The sequence below is a fragment of the Acartia tonsa genome, chromosome 9 (genome assembly GCF_053477335.1).
Source record: "Acartia tonsa isolate MP-2025a chromosome 9, ASM5347733v1, whole genome shotgun sequence".
NCBI lineage: Eukaryota > Metazoa > Arthropoda > Copepoda > Calanoida > Acartiidae > Acartia > Acartia tonsa.
The window spans coordinates 37,440,466-37,460,791 of NC_137268.1; the positions used below are offsets into that span (position 1 = coordinate 37,440,466).

The 20,326-nt window shown below is 32.0% G+C and overlaps 1 protein-coding gene across 2 annotated transcripts in view; it reads right to left on the reverse strand.

Annotated features, from left to right (window-relative positions):
* The window catches only part of LOC145327863 (uncharacterized), a 29,710-nt gene extending 9,808 nt beyond the window's left edge, over positions 1 to 19,902 (reverse strand). For both annotated transcript variants that reach the window (XM_080171397.1, XM_080171399.1), the window contains exons 1-5: positions 19,836 to 19,902; positions 16,404 to 16,485; positions 12,068 to 12,156; positions 6,485 to 6,635; positions 1,624 to 1,689 (exon numbers count right to left, since the gene is read on the reverse strand). In XM_080171397.1, the coding sequence (XP_080027523.1) occupies positions 1,624 to 1,689; positions 6,485 to 6,635; positions 12,068 to 12,156; positions 16,404 to 16,485; positions 19,836 to 19,897 (450 nt within the window). In that variant the 5' untranslated portion in view covers positions 19,898 to 19,902. The remainder of the gene's footprint in view (positions 1 to 1,623; positions 1,690 to 6,484; positions 6,636 to 12,067; positions 12,157 to 16,403; positions 16,486 to 19,835) is intronic.
* Between the last annotated feature and the right edge of the window lie 424 nt (positions 19,903 to 20,326).

Here is a 20,326-nt window from a genome sequence, read left to right on the forward strand (position 1 = left end):
ATAGATGGAAATAAACCGAATGTTTAACAATCTTTGTCCACACGTCTTCTTGAATAAAATTCTCAGAGTTAGAAAACATATCTGGCATGAGATACAAATGTAAAAATATGTAAATATATGGTCAATTTTATAACATGTAAAGAACAAAGACATGAAATACTTTCCTTAAAACATAAAGTAATATTTTGCATTATGTAAAAATAATTTATATTCAGAACAAATGTATAACCCAGACAACTACCTTGATCAAGTGTTGAGGACCTTTTTCGTCTGCTTTCAAATAGCTTTCTACTCTTTTGTAGCGACTTGGCTGTGTTAATATTTACGACGCTTTTGGATGTTATTCGAAGACCCAATTGAAAGTCGGCACAAGGTCCACGGGGTGGGGACATAAACTTATTCAAGCCCTCCCCCTCTATATTTTTTGATATAATATATTTAAATAAAATGGTTCGAAACTGTAGTATTTTAATTAATAACTCGTATTATTAATTGTATTATTAAAGTCCTTTAAGAGTTATGTATTTACTGTACTACAGTATACTTTCTTCCTTAAGTTTTTGAGAATAAAAATCATAATCCACCAATGTAAATAGAGTATGAGGTACATGTACATGCATTTTTACAAGGGCTCAAAAATATAAAAGGAAATTATGACATAAACAAGGATGACAACATACATCAAAGCGAAGCTCTGAAATGGTATAACAGACGATCATTAAATCTTGTAGAGTGAACTGAATATACAAAATATAAATATATAAGTATTGACAAAATTATACGTAAATTTGTTGCAAAACTTTTTTAATACAGATTTCTGTTTAAAAACATACTGACATTTTTAGGACTTGATTATAGAGATGTTTCGCTTATAATATTGCACCTTATTGTAATAGGAATCAGTACTCCAAAAATCAGATCAACCGGATGGTTATATCACAAAACAATTGCTGTTCAAAATGTTAAAAATCAACATGATTAAAATGGACGCAAGGACATTCTGGTAATGATTATAGAGTTGCTACGCTTTCGTAATCATACCTAACTACTACAGGAATCATCACCCAAAGTTTGAAAGCGATAAGACAATTCTAACATGCCTAAATGAACGAAAAAGCTATCCGTTACGGACGTACGGACTGACGTTTGGATGGACGGGCGTACGGACGGACCGACTCGAATTATAGAAAAGCTTCGCTATAATAAAAATAACAAATACCAGTGGAAACAAAAATTTGCAAGAAAAAAAGAATATACTTTTTGTATTTGACTAGTGGCTGCTCCCCTTGCATCTACAAATGATCTTAATTTTCGAATTTGAAGGATGACCAGAAAAAATAGCATAAAACCATACTAATACTTGAATCTTAAAAGGAAATAGCATAAAACTTTCCCTATGTAAAGCTTCCCTTAGATAGAGAGATGACTAAATTTTTTAAGTTGTTATTTTTTGATTTCTTAGAGTAGCTGAAACTAAATCTTATTGGGTTGCTTACGAAGTCACGCTGATGAAGATAAGGTTTTTGGCGGAGGCTGCCGAGCCCTTGCTATGTTCATACCTTATGGAAATTCGTAGGTTTTTAAATCAAAGGATGGGCTTTAAATTTATTTGATTATACCTACCTGACCCGTATGTGTTTTCTTCCAGAATAAGGCCGGGATAAACCACACGATAAAGGTACAGAAGAACTGAAAATAAAAGATGTCAGTAAATTTTTGATAGATTTATTATTACTTGGATCTTACACTAGAATTTCATGCATGCAAAGGTGAAACTTGTAGCTGGTCATATTCAACCTCTTTATCCCATCCCCTCTTATAAAGGAACTGACCAATAAATGATGTCCATAATAGCAACATAAATTGACGACAAATTTTCCCCTGTCATAATATATTCTATATCCACTTTAGTTTCATATTATGCTTAGAAATTATACAAATTAAAAGTATATAAATGAGAGTCAGAGATGCTAGGGGCGAAGCATTCACCTCACCCTTTTAGCTGTACTATTGAAAAGTAAAGTATTCTTTTTTATAAATTGGACAAACCATTTAATATAAGAATTTTAAAGTTGATATCATTATTGCATTAAAACACAATTTTGTTAGATTTTCTTTGTTTGAAATAAATTTTTCTACATATTTGGTTTTGAACGCAATTTTAAACCTTATTTGCTTCTAATAATCGAAATTCAAAGGGTGTTGCATAAAAATAGAAAAATAATCAAAACATTAAAACATAGAAGATTTTAGTACAAGTTTTAAATAAAAATGACGAGATCATTATACATTTTTATATTTCTTAAAATTGATCTACAAACAAAATAGAGTAAAGGTTATTATTCGTTGGCATAACAACCTTGGGGACTTTTATTGAATTTTGAATTTTTGGTTCATTTAGTTGAGTGTCCAAATTCAACCACTAGTTGTAATCTTCAGAGGGAGTAATTTTTTGTATCATTATACATCAATTTATCGGCCCTTATCCCTATAGATTTTTTGCTTTTTTTTAAAATTTGCAAAATTGCTTTTACACCGCTGGATTTTTGCATACTATTACGTTGTACTTTCAAAAATATTTTACATCAAGGAATGCATAAAAATAAACACAAGTATTTTGCAACTATTTCACATGGTATTTAGGTACAAAAATTACATTTTTTTTATGCAAAAAAACATTTTATTTCATCAAATTGATATTATTCCCATTTCATTTAAAAATAAGAATGTTTTTATCCATAAGTAACGCAGCAATAAATCAAAAGATTTTTATTAGAAAAATGTAAATTAACTTTCAGGATATACATAAACGTTCAATGGTCGGGGTAAAGGGTCCCCAACCCCCAAACCGTTGAAACCACACATTTTACCTCACTAAATTTAAAAAATTCACCAGATTACCCCCATCAAACATTTAAACCCTTATTTTAACCACCTCAAAATTAAAAAAAAGAACATTAGATTACCCCCCTCAAACCTTTAAACCTTATTTTAACCCCCTCAAAATTAAAAAAAAACATTAGATTACCCCCCTCAAACCTTTAAACAATTAATTTAACCCCCTCAAAATTTAAAATAAACATTAGATTACCCCCCTCAAACCTTTAAACAATTAATTTAACCCCCTCAAAATTAAAAGAAAACATTAGATTACCCCCCTCAAACCTTTAAACAATTAATTTAACCCCCTCAAAATAAAAGAAAATTAGATTACCCCCCTCAAACCTTTAAACAATTAATTTAACCCCCTCAAAATTAAAAAAAAACATTAGATTACCCCCCTCAAACCTTTAAACAATTAATTTAACCCCCTCAAAATAAAAATAAAAACATTAGATTACCCCCCTCGAACCTTTAAACAATTAATTTAACCCCCTCAAAATTAAAAAAAAAACATTAGATTACCCCCCTCAAACCTTTAAACAATTAATTTAACCCCCTCAAAATTAAAAAAAAACATTAAATTACCCCCCTCAAACCTTTAAACAATTAATTTAACCCCCTCAAAATTAAAAAAAAACATTAGATTACAACCCTCAAACCTTTAAACCCCCCTATTTTTTTTACCCCCTTCAAAAAAAAAAATTTCAACTCTCAAACCTTTAATACCCCTTATTTTATTTTTACCCCTTCAAAATTTACAAAAATACATTAGATTACCCCTACTCTAACCTTTGAAACACCTCATTTTACCCCACTAAAAATAACTAAAAATAAAAAGCTTGAACGTTTCTGAAGACACAAATATAGAAATCACATAAAAACTAAGACTAAAAGACTAAGGTAGAAAATTATGAAGATAAATAGAGAAATTCAGAGAATGGAAAATACAGAAAATTAATTAGATTAGCTATATAATGAATTAATTCTAAAGAGTGCCTGTATATAATTATCTTAAATTGAAAGGCAAGCTATCAATAATTATAAATAGCTCCTACAGGTTTCTTTTCATGAAAATTTAATTAACTTCCTGGAAATTTTAGATAAGTTTATTTGAAAGTAAACTTTGTAAACTAACACAACTATTGAAAAAAATCTGAATAAGCTTCCTAGCTTATAGGCCTCTAGGGGTAAAGGGAAGGTTGACGATACCTCATGGGAGGTTGGAGGAACTCCCCCCCCCCTCTAAAATAGTAACAAACCTTTCCTAGATCTAGCTTCACTTAAAAATTGAACCATATTGGTTCAGCGTTTAGCGAGACCATTTGCTACACAAGGAGAAACTTTTCCATAAGGATTATTTTTGCCCACTGTGTTAAAATAAAGATACCCCCCTCCCCTTATCCACCCCATCACTCCAATATATGAGGTTCATAAAAGCAAGCTAAATTGTCGATAAACTTTCCACCGTCAATATATCCAAGTTTATCCAGTATATGTCAGTTTATATTTTTAATTAAAATGAAAATTAAAGAGTAGCTACGCTACAACTAAATGAGAATTTTTAAGTAAATATTATTATGTTTCACCTCTTAGTAAAGTTTGTGCGAAAGTTTTTAACTTTCTTGTGCAAAAATGTTTACAAAAGAAGGGTTTAACCAAGGGATTTCTACAAAGAACCAGAAAATAAAGAGATTTATCAATAATTTCTACCATTATACGATGAATTGAATAAATTGAATAAAGAACTTTAAAATATAATACAGTATAAGTATACATTACACAGTGCTCTTGAAGGCAAAAGAAGTTTGACTAAACCCTTTAGAAAAACGGGCTACATGGCCATCAATTTATCCATTGGTTTTTTTTCTTCTTAAAGTCGTAGCTGTTCCTTTTTTGTAGTATTTATCGCATTTTAAAGTTAATAGACCAAATTAAAATGTACACGATATTTGTGATCCAAAAAATACACTAACTTATCATTTTTATCAAAATTCTTTGGCACAAGATAGAAAAAACTTAGTAGTCTAGAGGGAAAAAACTATGACACAATAATGATACACAAAATTACCCATGCTGTAACTACAAATAGTTAATATGTTTAAACTCACGACTTGATGAACCAACCTATGAATTCAATAATAGTCCCCAAAGTTGTGAGCTAAAGAATAAGAAAATGTCATTATAAAACTTATGGAACTTAGTGTAATACACATTCCAATGTGCTCTCCCTCTTTTATGAAAACCTAATTTCCCAAACTGTAAGTAAACTATATCTGCATTGGTTTTGGTGAGCTAGAAAAGTTTGTGTAAAACAACAACTTTTTTTACCCACTTCATCCAAGCTTTTTTCGTGTTCATAGTATAGCACAGATAAAAAAAACGTTGGGTGCTAAATTAATACAAATTTATAGACTTAAAAATAACATTGCTGTTTTTAGGAAGATGATTAAAGTCCCTCAACAGATTATGACGTCGTCATAGGATAAAATAACCAATGAGAGGCCAGTATAAATTTTACCTTTGGTCAATTACAGTGTATCCTACCCTGGCATTGGCTATTCTATCGTATGACGTCATAATCTATTGAGGGACTTTAATCATTTTCTGTTTTTTTGGTGTAGCGAAGATTCTATAATTCACTTCGACTGTCCTTCCATCTTTTTCTTGACTGCTATTGTTATGAATATTCTCTATACCGATGAGTATCCTTTACTTTGTCCGTCGGTCTGTCAGCCATGCTAAAAACCAGTTTTTATATTCGTAGAAAGCTGGATATAATACGATGCTAGACATATTTTATTCGTATGGATGAGAACCGGTTCCTATCCACCGGATTCGAACGAATACGAGAAATTAATTTACGACTGAATATGGAAATACGTTTAATTGTGCAACAAAAAACATAATGAAAATACACTAAACATCAAAAATATAAATTTTTTTCACAAAAAAGTATCTATACCTGCCTGGTTAAACATGCCTGCTTGTCAAAAATTTTTCATCTGGACAAAAGAAATTCTATTTATAAACTGTTTCAACCACAAGAAAAGTTTACACTTTAAACACATTTTGCGTCATATAATACAAACTTTTAAAAGTTAAACAGAAACTTTTTCAAGATTGTGCGTAATTTATTTATATCTATCTATAGCTGTTTTTTATTTTATTTTTGCCTACTTTTCTATCTGGTTATTTTAATGAACAAAGCTACTCTATAAATTTTTTGTATAAGCCGGGTTTTTTTTATTTCAGAAGGGTAAATTATGTATTGTATTGAGTTATAGATACAATTTTCCACAAATATAAAATTAAAAATTATTGGGTCTATCAAAACTGGTTTTAACCTATAATTTTTCATTTTAATATTTGCGGATACCTGGCTATAATATTATGCGATAGATAACTATTACAGTATGGCTTCTAAAGCGATTAATATTCGATGGATTAGAACCAGTTCTCATCCATATTGAAAAATTATCCACGAATATTAAAATAAAATTCATAACAAAACTGGCTTAAATTTTTTTAATTTTTCATTTTAATATCCACGAAAAGCTGTCTATAATACGATACAATAAATAACTATTATTTTTATACTTACTATACTGGTAAAAATAACCAGATTTCTGGAGACAGTTTGAGGGTTCATGAAAAAGTTCTCCAAAGTCTTCATATCAACCTCTCTCATATTATCGACAACAGAGTCAAACAGAGAAAATTCTCTGTCCACTGGCTCCGGCTCGAATGTGTACCTAAAAAATTGTATGAAGATATAATTCAGAGACATCCAAGCTTTTTTTAAGAAGGGTAGAATGAGGGGTTTCAAAGTTTGAGGGGGATAAACACTAATTACCCCCCCCCCCTCCCTATAGACGTCTATAATGTAAATAATTTTAAGAAAACTTGAAAAATAGGTGGGATACAAGAAATTTAAGTGTGTATGTTTTAAATCAGAAATTTATTTAGGTGGATTTTCAGAAGCTAAATTACATTTTATACAAAACAAGGATGACAACATCCATAAAAGCGAAGCACTGAAACGGTAGAACAAACGGACATTGACACTTGTATAGTGTCAAAACTGAATAATCAGAATATAAATGTATGTGAGTCTAAGCATATTAATTGTAAGTAAATTTGTTGGAAAATTGCTTGATGCAGGATTATGTTTAAGGACATACTTACATTTTTAGGACTTGATTATAGAGTTGCTTCGCTTATCATATTGTACTTTGTTGTCCCAGGAATCAGTATACCAAAAATCAGATAAATCGGATATTTAGATCATAGAAAAATTTGCTGTTAAACAAGAAAATCTACATGTTGAAAATGGACGTACGGACATTCTGGTAACGATTATAGAGTTGCTACGCTTTCTAAGTTGTACCTAACTACTACAGGGATCACCATACAAAATTTGAATACGATAGGACAATTCTAACATGCCTAAATTAATGAAAAAAGCTATCCGTTACGGACGTACGGACGGACCGACCCTAATTATAGAAAAGCTTCGCTTTTAAACAAGGATGACAACATCCATAAAAGCGAAGCTCTGAAACGGTAGGACAAACGGACATTAACACTTGTGTAATGTCAGAACTGAATAATCAGAATGCGAATGTATAAGAGTCAAAGCAAAATTGTAAGTAAATTTGTTGAAAAACTGCTTGATACAGGATAATGATTATGGACATACTTACATTTTAAGACTTGATTATAGAGCTGCTTCGCTTATAATATTGTACTTTGTTGTCCCAGGAATCAGTATACCAAAAATCAGACCAATCAAATAATTAGGTCACATACAAATTTGTTGTTAAAAATGTAAAAAAAATCAACATGTTAAAAATGGACGGACGGACATTCTGGTAATGATTATAGAGTTGCTACGCTTTCTAACTCGTACCTAACTATTACAGGAATCACCATGCAAAATTTGAAATCGATAGGACAATTTTAACATGCCTAAATTAACGAAAAAAAACTATTTTAAAAAGTAAAAAAATCAACATGTTTAAAATGGACGTACGGACATTTTGGTAATGATTATAGAGTTGCTACGCTTTCTAAATCGTACCTAACTACTAAAGAAATCACCATGCAAAATTTCAAATCGATAGGACAATTCTAACATGTCTAAATTAACGAAAAAAGCTATCCGTTACGGACGGACGGACGGACGTACGGACGGACGGACGTACGGACGGACCGACCCTAATTATAGAAAAGCTTCGCTTTTAAAAACCCTTAAGCAAGGAGTACTGCAATGGTCTAATGAATCAAAACTAAAGTTTCGATTATCTACTTATATTGCCGACGATTATCCCAAATAGTATCTGAAGAAATTCTGTTTTCCAATAATTTTTTTGACATATTTGTAAATACAGAGTAGCTTCGCTACTAAAATAATAGGATATAAAAAGAACAAAATATTGTATAAAAATACTTATAGACTGAGAGGCAAAAAGAATTGTTGAGTAGATTTTTTATCAAATAGAGATTGATTAAGGGAAGTATGACTTGTAGAGTTATGAATAGAGGATGGATGGGTGGATAGAACGCCCAGTTTTACTACTTGACAGTAATACCCAGGGATATAAAGGGATAAGACAATGGCCGAGAAATTAGTGTACATCTAAATGACGATAAACAAAATTACCCTTTCTGTATATTACAATTATTGATTTGGGCACTCAACTTATTGAGCCAACCAATCAAAATTCATTTAGTAAATGTTATTGTAAAACTTTGGGGACTGGTGTATTATACAGACCAATGTCTCCTTACTCCCTGGTGATACCCCTAAATTGTCGGTATGACCTTGACATTTGGGTGCAATCAAGGATCACAACAACCGTAAAAACGCGGCTTTTTTATTGAATACAATTTTACTCCTTATTCTATGTTGCCTTGCTTTAAATTATCGACAATGTCCTAACTTTTATGATTTTGTTTTAACCCATTCGTGACGAGCTAAAAAGGTTCAAAGTTTTGATTCACCGGGCTTCAAGAAAATAGATTTTTTTTCAATAATTACTCAACAGAATTCAAAAAGCAAGGTGTTAAATAAAAGATCTTACTATATTTTTGTTCATGATGGCAATTTTCTTTTCTTTTTCGTTGCGTTTTAGTACCTTAAAACCAACTTATTTTAAAAACAAGGATGACAACATCCATAAAAGCGAAGCACTGAAACGGTAAGACAAACGGACATTAACACTTGTATAGTGTCTGAACTGAATAATCAGAATATAAAAGTATCGAAAGAGTCGAAGCAAAATTGTAAGTAAATTTGTTGAAAAACTGCTTGATACAGGATAATGTTTATGGACATACTTACATTTTTAGGACTTTATTACAGAGTTGCTTCGCTTATACTATTGTTCTTTGTTGTCCCAGGAATCAATATACCAAAAATCAGATCAAACGGATAATTAGATCACATAATTATTTGTTGTTAAAAAAAGTAGAAAAATCAACATGTTTAAAATGGAAGTACGGACATTCTGGTAATGATTATAGAGTTGCTACGCTTTCTAAATCGTACCTAACTAATACAGGAATCATCATGCAAAGTTTGAAATCGACAATTCTAACCTGTCTAAGTTAACGATTAAAAGCTATCTATCTCGGACGGACGGACGTACGGACCTACCCTAATTATAGAAAAGCTTCGCTTTTAAGAAAAACTTAAATTACATCAAAAATAAGTTGTCTATAAAAAAACGATTACATATCTAAATTCTATGGATTATTTAAATCTACTAAATACACCGACTAGCTACTTTTTTAAAAATCACAAAATTTAGGACATGTTCTTTAGTTAAATGAATAACTAAGACACAAAATTTAAATATTTTAACCTAAAGGACGGTAACATTAGTGGAAAGGCTTTGTCAAGACTCAAGAGTTTAATGTCATAACTATAGTATAGACATTCAAACTTTTTTTAAAAAGAATTTTTAAGAAAATTTAATAAAGTCAAATCGTTGTTTATACTAGTTAAAACTAACTTAGTACCAAGATTAAAACTTTATCATCTAAACGAATGGAAGTAATATATATGTTGATATTATGTCAGGGAAAAAATGTAGTCAATTTTGGTTGCTAACATGGAACTCGTTTATTGGACAGTTTTTTCATGCAGTAGGAATGGAGGGGATGGGATAATGGGGACGGAAGGGGGAATTGTTATTTAAGCCCGCTGCGTGCTTCACTTTATTAGTATAATATCTATTCCCTAACTTAGCTATGTCTTTTTCAATAACTTTTTTAAAAGCGAAGCTTTTCTATAATTAGGTTCGATCCGTACGTCCGTCCGTCCGTTACAAATAGCCCTTTTCATTAATTTAAACAGGTTAGAATTGTCCTATTGATTTCAAACTTTGCATGATGATTCCTGTAACACTTAGGTACAACTTAGAAGGCGCAGCAATTCTATAATTGCTACCATAAAGTTCGTACGTTCATTTAAAACAAGCTGATTTTTTACTTTTTTTGACAACAAATTTTTGTATGTTAAAATTATTCTATTCATCTGATTTCTATTACAACAAGGTACAAAGCATCTCTATAATCAAGTCCTATAAACGTCAGTTTTGCAACAAATTTTGTATGGACATATGCGTTAATATTCAGTTTATTCAGTTCTGACACTCTACAAGTGTTCCATTTCAGAGTTTCGCTTTTATGGATGTTATCATCCTTGTTCCCAATAATGTTAAGTAAAATCTAGAATTATCTCGAATTACTTTTAGCATTTGAAGTACTTTGAAAAATGAGCTTATATAGAGTAAAAGCATTTTTTAGAGGAATCAATTTTATAAAAAGTTTTTTTTTAGAAGTGAATCTTCTCTATAAGTCTTGCACTTTGCATTTGCAGCCAAATAAACAATTTCAGCCTTAATAACTATAACCATCAGATCTTATTTATCATATTTCATTCGATTTCAAGTGATCATCTAGAAATGCATCATCTGCTTTTTATGGGATGCGATATTCACCCACGGATATTAGGCTAGGTAGCATCCAACCAACCCTTTGATTGTTCGATCTTTGTCTGGAAGTCCTAACTGTGCATGGTAATTGGTTGCGCCTGTTTAACGGTCAAGGCATCCACAAGTTTATTTGAAAGTACCGCAATCCATTGACAATGTTTATGCGTCTATAAAAGCAATGGATTTAAAATATACGTGGTTATTATGACGGATGAAAGATTATCGTCAATTTGGGATGCTAACATGGACATAACGTAATAGTCAGTTCTTCCATCCAGTAGGAGGGAAAGGGGTTGGGTAAAAGGGGTGAATTAGGGGAACATGTTTTTAGCCAGCTACAAATTTTACTTTTTTAGAGTACATATTAATCTGGTGTAAGATCCAAGCAATATTCAATCCATTCTTATTTATTTACAGATCAAAATTGTGGACGAAATTGCACTTGTTTGAAAATGTAATTTTACACTAAAAGGTACTCTTAAGCCAAGTACCTCTATTGAAAAATAATGTTATAAAAAATCTCACTTTTGAATTATGTATTTCTTCAACCCCGCAACCTCTTAAATTTGTCATGATAAAAATCATGTATTTTCAATTCATTTTTAATGTAATTTTAGACAAGAAAGAAGCATCTTAAAAGTATTCTTTCCGACAAAAAAAATAAGGCATAAAACATTTTATAACATACTGGCATATGGAAAAATTACCGAAAGGGAAGATCTAATCTGGAACATCTAATGGGGCGGGGGACTTTTGCCCCCCCCCCCCCTACCCCTAACAAAATAGTTTCCGCCCAGTCCCTTTGGAAATTTTTTTTGCCGCTTCGCACAATGGCTCAAATACAATAGTTTTACTAATCAGATAATTTTTGACATCTCACCGAAAATATGAGTTCAAACCTCCCCCTTCCATTTAGAAAAAGTAAGCTTAGGCGTCCTTGTGTTCGATACTCTTCATGGAGGGAGGAGACATTGAGACACTAGTCCCAAACGTTTTATAATTATGTTTTCTTATAGGTTGACTTATCAATTTTTGGGACTTTTATTGAATTTTGATTGGTTGATTTATTGAGTTGAGTGTCCAAACGTTTCATTCACTAAAGGGATACTTTTGTGTATCATAATTGGATATGTACATCAATTTTTCGGCAATTGTCTTATCCCTTTAGATCCCTGGCTACTCACCCATTATCAATTCTTTTCTTCTTGCCCGTGTAGGCGCCTTTCCACATTAGAAAGTGAACTATCAACCAGACACTGTTCACCGCCAAAAACTAAAAAATATTAATTATAAATATTATAATCTTAGACTATATTATACTAGCGGCTACGCCTATGGAGGCCTCTAGTGGCACTTTAAATATTTTTTTAAAATGATACGATACCTATCTATGTTGCTTTTAAGTCTCTACGATACCTTGCTATGTTGCATTCAAGTCTCTAGGTAAAACAGTTTTGTGATTTCTCTAGGTTGGGTGGTAATACCCTCCCCCAAAATAGTTATAAACCTTCCCGTGACCTATGAGAAGCTACCCTGTTAAGGAAAACCATATTGGCTCAGCGGTTAGCAAGATTTTTTGGTACAAACAAACACAGAGACAAACAAACATCCTGTTACTTTATTTCAAGGATATAAATTTTACTTATCATTTCATATAAATTAAAATGATTCATGTCATTTAGACTGAAGAGGGTGCCATGTTCACCGAAATATATTTCGATAAATGACTAAGGAGTATCAGAGACTTTTTCACTCAGTCAGTCAATTTATTATAGACATCCAGCTTAATTTAAAAGTTATAATATGACGATTTCACTAAGGCTTACACGTGGCTGACACTCAGTTGTCGACCCTGGCTTTATTTACATTTCATTGGATATGTTATGACTGCTTTTTTTGTTAAAACTAGCGGCTGCGTTCCGATCATATAGGGAAGGATGGGGTAGGTAAGGTGAATAGCATTAAATCACCCTAACATATTTACATGTACAGTATCTTCTTAGATCTTTAGCTTCAGACAAAAAATAACCTTACTATTATATATAATAGGGCATTTATGGCTGTTTGCGGTCTTGTTTTCTTCAATATCTTTCTTCCTACTGTTCTTTTCCGGTTTTTTTTGTACAGCTTCTGTAAAACCCATAAATACATCCATTGGTATCTATATAAATCCATCTACCTATCTGTTTTTCAGTATATCCATGGTTAAGATATAAGCTATAGAGAAAAATCTTCACTCACGAGATTAGAGTAAAACACTAGATGGAGGAAGGGTCATTCTATTGGGTCATTGAAAATGGTGTTGCTTATATCAACACAGCCAAGTAGCAGAAAATAATTTAGAAGCAGACGAAAGAGGTCTTTGAAAAAGGAAGGGAGATAGTTGTCTGTATATATATATAGACTATAGATCTGTTCTCACAAGATGTCCTATTATAGTAGAAAGGATATTGTCTGAAGCTTAAGATCTTAATAACTAATGAACCTATTAAGTTCTCCATTTAAGGAAAGCTTCACATAGATCCTAGGGTGGTTTTAGGCTATTTTATTATCTACATATATGTAAGTCTGGTTTTATGGTTTTATGCTATTTTCATTTCCATTGCTAGGGGCGCAATGCTTGTAATATTATACTTTGAAACACATCCATCATAAAGGGTTCAAAATTTAAAAAGAATATCATCATTGACGCTCCCCTGCATCCCTGATCTCTGGTAAATGCATCTTGAATTTTCGTTGCCCAGTTTTCTGCATTTAGACTTCTCTGCGTACATGTACAAAGTATTTCAAAGTAGAAGTGTATCAATAGAAGTTGTGCAAGGTTTCTTTAGAGGGTGTCAACACCCCTTTTGAGATTAAAATTGAGGCTTGCCCTTTGTTTTACACCCTAACGTTTTTACATCCCCGTAATGAATTTCTGCGCACGCCACTGGTATAATATATAAGACTGCATGTGCGTAACTTTCAAAGTGTATCAATATAAGTTGTGCACGGTTAAGGTTAGCAGAAGGGTGTCATAACAGATCTATAGTATAGATGTGAATACAGACCTTTTTCGTCTGCCAGCAAATATTCGCGATACTATTGGTTGATCCTCAAAGATCAAATTGAGAGTCAGCACAAGGTCCTTGGGATGGGGACATACAGTTTTCTAACCCCTTCCTCTTCCAGTGTTTTACTCTAATGGTGCCATCACCCCTTTTGAGATTGCTTTCTACTTTTTTACAACCTAGCATTTTTTACATCCCCTGGTGAAACTCTGAGCACGCCATTGGTATCAATCATATTATCAAAGTATTCAAATTTAGAAGACTTCTAGAGCGTAAATTTCAAAGTATATTAATTTAATTTTCTTTCCAAAATATATTCATGAGGTTATTTTTATAAGATGGGAATCGGTTTTTTATTCCCCCCCCCCCATTTTTTTTAGGGAAAAACTCAGATATTTTTGTGAGCAATGTAAAACATTACATGGTTTTGAGGATTGTCGATACCAAAATAACAACTTTATTACAACTTACCTTGACTTCAATTAAGTTTTTTTTCAATCTAATCTGGTTATGTTGAAGATCTAAACTAAACATGTTTAATGTTATATTTGTCTGTAACTTAAAGACCTTTAAACGGCAAGATTTGAGGAGCATATTGTTAGTCCTATACAGGTTTTGTTCCATTTTTTTTCTGGATTGTTAGTAGACAATACACTATATGCGTGGAGTGGACTAGAACCCAAAGCGACACAAAGCCCCATGGAGGTCATAAACTAGATATACCTCAAGTAAATTGTTATTTCCTGCCCTAATATAAACTAGCGGCTACGCCCCTAGCATCTAGGGACTTCAAAATTTGTCCAAAACTATCCCAAGACTAAAATGTAAAAATAAAATAGCCATAATCACTACAGGACCTATGTGAAGCTTACCTAAAATAGATAATCCAATCGGTTCAGTGGTTATTGAGATATTAATCTTCAGAAAAATAAACCTTACTAGTTCATAAGATAGAATGATCTAGGGTGGTCTGAAATAAATCAGAATGGAAAATGTGTAAAGAATTCTACCTAACTCATCCATTTTCCTGTACGCATTTACGAAAACTTTTCCTACTTTTTATAACAGTAGGGCACATAAAATATTCAGGTTTACTAAAACGGTCGATTATATATTTTGGCGGTTTCCTGCAATGTGTGAGCCTAAAATAGACGACCAAGGGTGTTGTTCACCCCCCTTCTAATCAAACTTTAAAACCACCTTCTAAAATCTTTTTGAAAGTTTGTTTAAAAGAGGTTACATTTTATTTCACCCCATTTAAAGAAAAAGCTTGCAGGTCCTTGAAGCATACCTCCAACCCCCCTCCCTCCTTTTATTTTAAATAAGTTAGAGATACGAGTTAAGTACGCAAGTATAGTGGAAATTGACAAAAAGATAAAAAAAAATTATAATGCTTGCTTGGCACTCTGAGGGAAAGCATATTTACCATTATTTTGGTTTTAAAATATTTGTAGTAAACTGTTGATTACTCATATAATCAAAATATTGATGTGTTGTTATTGCTACGCTCGTCATGAACTAAATATTTCATGTATGTAAACCTATCAAGCGCACTGTAGTTCAATCATATTCCTAACTGTTTCACCGTATAAACATAATTTCTACCAAAAATTGCACCAATCGTAAAAAACTCAGCTTTTTAAATAGGTAATAAAAGTTGGATAAGGAAAAAAGTTAATTGAATAAGTTTGGTAATAAAATGCTATCTTTTTATGTTAATTATTTTTTTCCGTATTACTTATTTTTAAATATCTTCATAGAATTATAGACAAACATACTGCAGAATGACATAGCAGAAATTAGAATTACTGTTAAACAGTTGGGGAGTTGAATCCATTTTTATATAAAAAATAGATTCAACTTCCCAACTGTTAAAAGTAGCAAATCTTCTCTAAAAGTGGATAGAACCTAACCCTTATTTCTCAAAATAACATTAACCTACCCAACTTCATTAAAAAGCCGTCCTCAAAAGCAAATAAGCTCAGTAAAATCAATTTTTAAGAACAGAAATTTAGTAAATATGGGTTTCAAATTGTGAAAATATCAAATGTTTTTCAGCAATAAAAATTTGTAATTTAAATATCAAATAAATTATTTTTTTGGCATGGTTTTATGTTATTTCTCTGACCTAACAAAGCTTTTAACCAACTGATATCTCTAATTATAAAACTGTCATTCTAGCAACACCCTTTAACATTTGTTTAAGATTCAAACCTCCCCGAAGGCTAGCGGACACCAAAGTGTTTAAGATAATTACCAGAATAGCTTTGAAAGTTAAACAACCGCTGGATTAGAACCGGTTCTAATCCATAATGAAAAATTATGAATAGCATCGTAATATAGACAATATTATACAGATATTAGAATACAAATCACAAAATTGATACCAGTTTTGTTAGTCCGGACTTTCGGGGCTAACAAAATTTTAATGTCTGCGGAAAGCTGTATATGATGAATATCAATAACTTACTTCAGTAGTTTCTTTGGAGAGGGCGAATGTTGATACTTTCTTACCAGTCAAATCTGTCATTATCTGGTGCATGTCAACATTTCTAAAATAAATAGGTTTCAGATTTAGTAAATTGGATTACAAGGAAGAGGGAGGGGGGGAGGGGGGGGGAGGGGGGGCTTATTAAACTCATCAAATGTACCTATAAAACTAGCACAAACACACTTACAATGAACTTATGAAGAACTAGAACGATTTCTTCCAATATTAGTGAGAAAAAAAATCGGACAACTTTAACATTATTACCTATATATGTTGTGGCATAAGATCTCGCCTTACTCGTTGTACCGATATGGTTCACCTTTGCATATATGACAGGGATTTTTTTTCCTAGGAGGGCCAACTATTTTAAGAGCAATCACCAAATTAAAAATAGCCTCCATAATTTTTTTGTTATTCCTTTTTAAAACTATATTTATTAGATAAGAATAGACGTACACCTCAAGAGCCCCTAGATGCCTAAAGGGGCATAGCCGCTAAAATTAGAAATTTTAAAAAGTTTTTTGATTATAGAACAGACAAAATAGGAGATGCATCGCATAAAATTCAAATCAACATATGTTTGAATATTTCATGCCTTTTTTTCTATGTAATAGTACATTTTAATATTCATGTACTAATGTATTAAACAATAATTAAACTTAACAAAAAGCAAAATTCAAATAAAGAGTAATCAAAGCAAAGTTCTAAATAAAAAGGACGATCCTAAAATTTATAATTAAGGATAAGATTATGTTTTATGATTGTCGGCCCGACCCTAAACTTTTTACTTTGAGGGGGTTAATATAAGATTTTATTTATTTTGAGTTGGGTAAAATAAGGGGTTTCAAACAGTTGAGGGGGTTTAACACCCTTTACCCCTTCACTTAGACGCAGGCCTAGTTATTATAACAATCAATCTACAAAAAAAATCACGAAACCTTGGAAAGTAAGGTGGGGGTGTATCTTGTTTTTTTTTCATGTAAGTGAAAGGGGTGGGTAAAAAGTGGAGAAAAAGGGGAAGAGGGTTGTGGGGTAAATTTTCCTTTAGAATTGTTTGTCAGAATCACATTCCCTTTTCCCTGACTTGGACGTCTATGCTGCCAAAATAGTCAAATAAAATTCTAAAAAGTCAAACCTTTTCACCAGGGCTTGGCAACCGCCCGTCAGCCGCCTGTCAGACCCAGGGAAATCAACCAATTTTAAAAATCATCTAAAATCATTCAAATGTGGCAATCCATTTTTTCATACAAATTTTAAGAGCATCCAAACGGGGTCACATTTAAGGATTAGTCGCCGCTAACGCACGGCTGCCGAGCCCTGCTTTTTACTTTATTTATCTTCAAATTTAATTTAGCTAAAAGGAAAAAAATAACCTTTTAAGACGCAAAAAGTTATTCTTTTGCATTCTTATCACTTTGTATAAAAATTGATGGATTTCTACAATTCTTTTCAACAATTCAAACTTTTTTATTCTTTTCTTTTTTATCTTTCTTTCATTGTTAACTTTTTTCCAATAGAAAATACTAGTTCAGTAGATACGGAGAACCCTTTAAAATACAAAATGTTGTTGTATTTGCCAGGTCGCGGCATCGGCGCATCAGCCGCGACAAATTTAAACACGTTTAACGGTTTTGAAAAGAGGGATTGCCATTTTTGGGACAGTTTTAGACCTCTAGGAGATTTTTTAAATTGTAAAAGTTTGATCGGTTGATTTCCCTAAGGCTTACAGGCGGCTGCCGAGCCCTGATGTTTGCACATAGTTTATTTTAAAGAGAAAAATTTTGGTTAAGCCTTTTTATTATCTTATTTGATTAAAGTCATAAGCATACAAAAAGAGGAAGTCAAAAACCCACTTTTGGATGCCCTTTTTCGCCCCCTTAAGGCTTCACAATCCCCTGGCGAAATCCTGTTAACGCCATTAAAAAAAATATGTTTAATAGAATAAAAGTCTATAACCGACTATTCTTGTAAAAGTTTCTGAGATCTTATTCACATCAAAAATATATATTATAGAGAAATATGAAAAAAAAAACATTGTATGTTTTAACTTCCAATAAGTACCTATAAAGTAAAACAATGACTCTAAAAATACTTTTTAATGGTTTATCAATACTTTTATTGTAAACTCTATATTTTAAATTCTTTTTTGTGCACTTTTGATGCTGCTTTTTAGAGGCATAGCTTTTCTATAATTAGGGACGGTCCGTCCGTTCGTAACGGATAGCTATAATTGTTATTTTTGACTAATCATGTTAGAATTGTCCTTGGCATGGCGATGCCTGTAGTATTTAGGTACAACTTAATTAGAGAAACAATTGGATTTTTTCTTATAATTATAAGACAAAATGTTTTAAGCGAAGCATTTATCAAATCAGACCTTAAAATATCCGTATTTAAGTAATTTTGGAATATATATTTATGAATATAAAATTCTATATTTCTTATTGTTCGTTTGTCAAACCTTCTAATATGTTAAGCTTCGCTTTTATAAATATTATCTTTGCTTCCTAGAGTTCCAATGACATTTTCCTCAATGGTAAATCTATTTTTGGTTATGAGAAGAAGAAAAAACTTCACTTTCTATAATGAAACATATACACAGACAGACATCAAATATTTAAATATTCTAAATTTCAAATATTTAAACGCATAAATGGAACACAGTATTAGTGTCTGACTGATTATGACGTAACAAAAAAAAATTAGCCAATGAGAGGCCGTTATTGACCAATGGTAAAATTTATATAGGCCTCTCATAGGCTAATTTTTTTTGTTACGTCATAATGAGTCAGACACTATTACTGTGTTCGCATAAATGTATTTCTAAATTTGGGGATGCTTAAAATGTCTAGAAAAACCAATAGAAACAATTAGAAAAAGTTGCCTAGGCCGTTAGGAGGGATGTATGTGTCTCTCATTGTCTTCTCCCTGCTTGGGATTTCAACCCTACATGGCCTATATCTGCAGAGTCCTAACTTTGAGGGGTTACCCAGGTCCAATTATAATGTAACCTAATCTGATCTAAAGAACACCCCACCCCCTTCTTTTCAATATATTTCAAAGTATGAGGAGAGGTGTTTTTTCAATAACTACTAAACTGATTGAGTTCTCCATTTTAGGTAAGCCTCACATGTGTCCCGTTATGGTTATAGGCTATTTCATTTTCAGATTTAAGTATTGAGATGGTTTTAAGCTATTTTTCTTGAGATGGTAAGGGCATAGGTGCTAGTATTAACTATAAAGGAATGGATATAGGGGAGGGGATGGGGTAAATGAGGTGGATGGGGGTATCGTTATTTTAGCCAGCTGTGATTCTCAACCCTCCAATCCAAATAATACTACACTAGTACTGAACTTACTATAAACTAAGTTTATAGAAAAGCTTCACTCTTAATAATTAAAAATACTTACTTAAAATTTTCGAAGAGAGATCTTTTGTGCCGACTCAACGTTGCAATATCTGTGTCACTCATTCTAGCCTTCTGAAAATTCAATTGTGATCTTGTTCAATTTATAAAAAAAAGTATTTCCAGTATGGCTTCGAAACCGATTAATATCGGTTATATACAGAACCGAATTTAAGCCATACTGAAAAATCAAGTATAGCATCGTATTACAGACAATTTTTTTAAAAATGCATTAATTAAAACCACTTTTGTTGCCCCGTGTTTTCGGCATCTCGGGGCTAACGAAACCGGTTTTATTCTTTTTTTTATGTTAATTTCATGTTAATATCTGCGGAAAGCTTTCTATAATACAATGCGATAAACACGCTTTACATATTTGCTAATTTGCTTTCGCGACATGATCCAATTCATACAGGTTGTGCAATTTTTTTGTTTGCAAATTAATTAGCCATGTTCACGATTTTCACCCATTAATATTGCAAATCAGGACGTCTA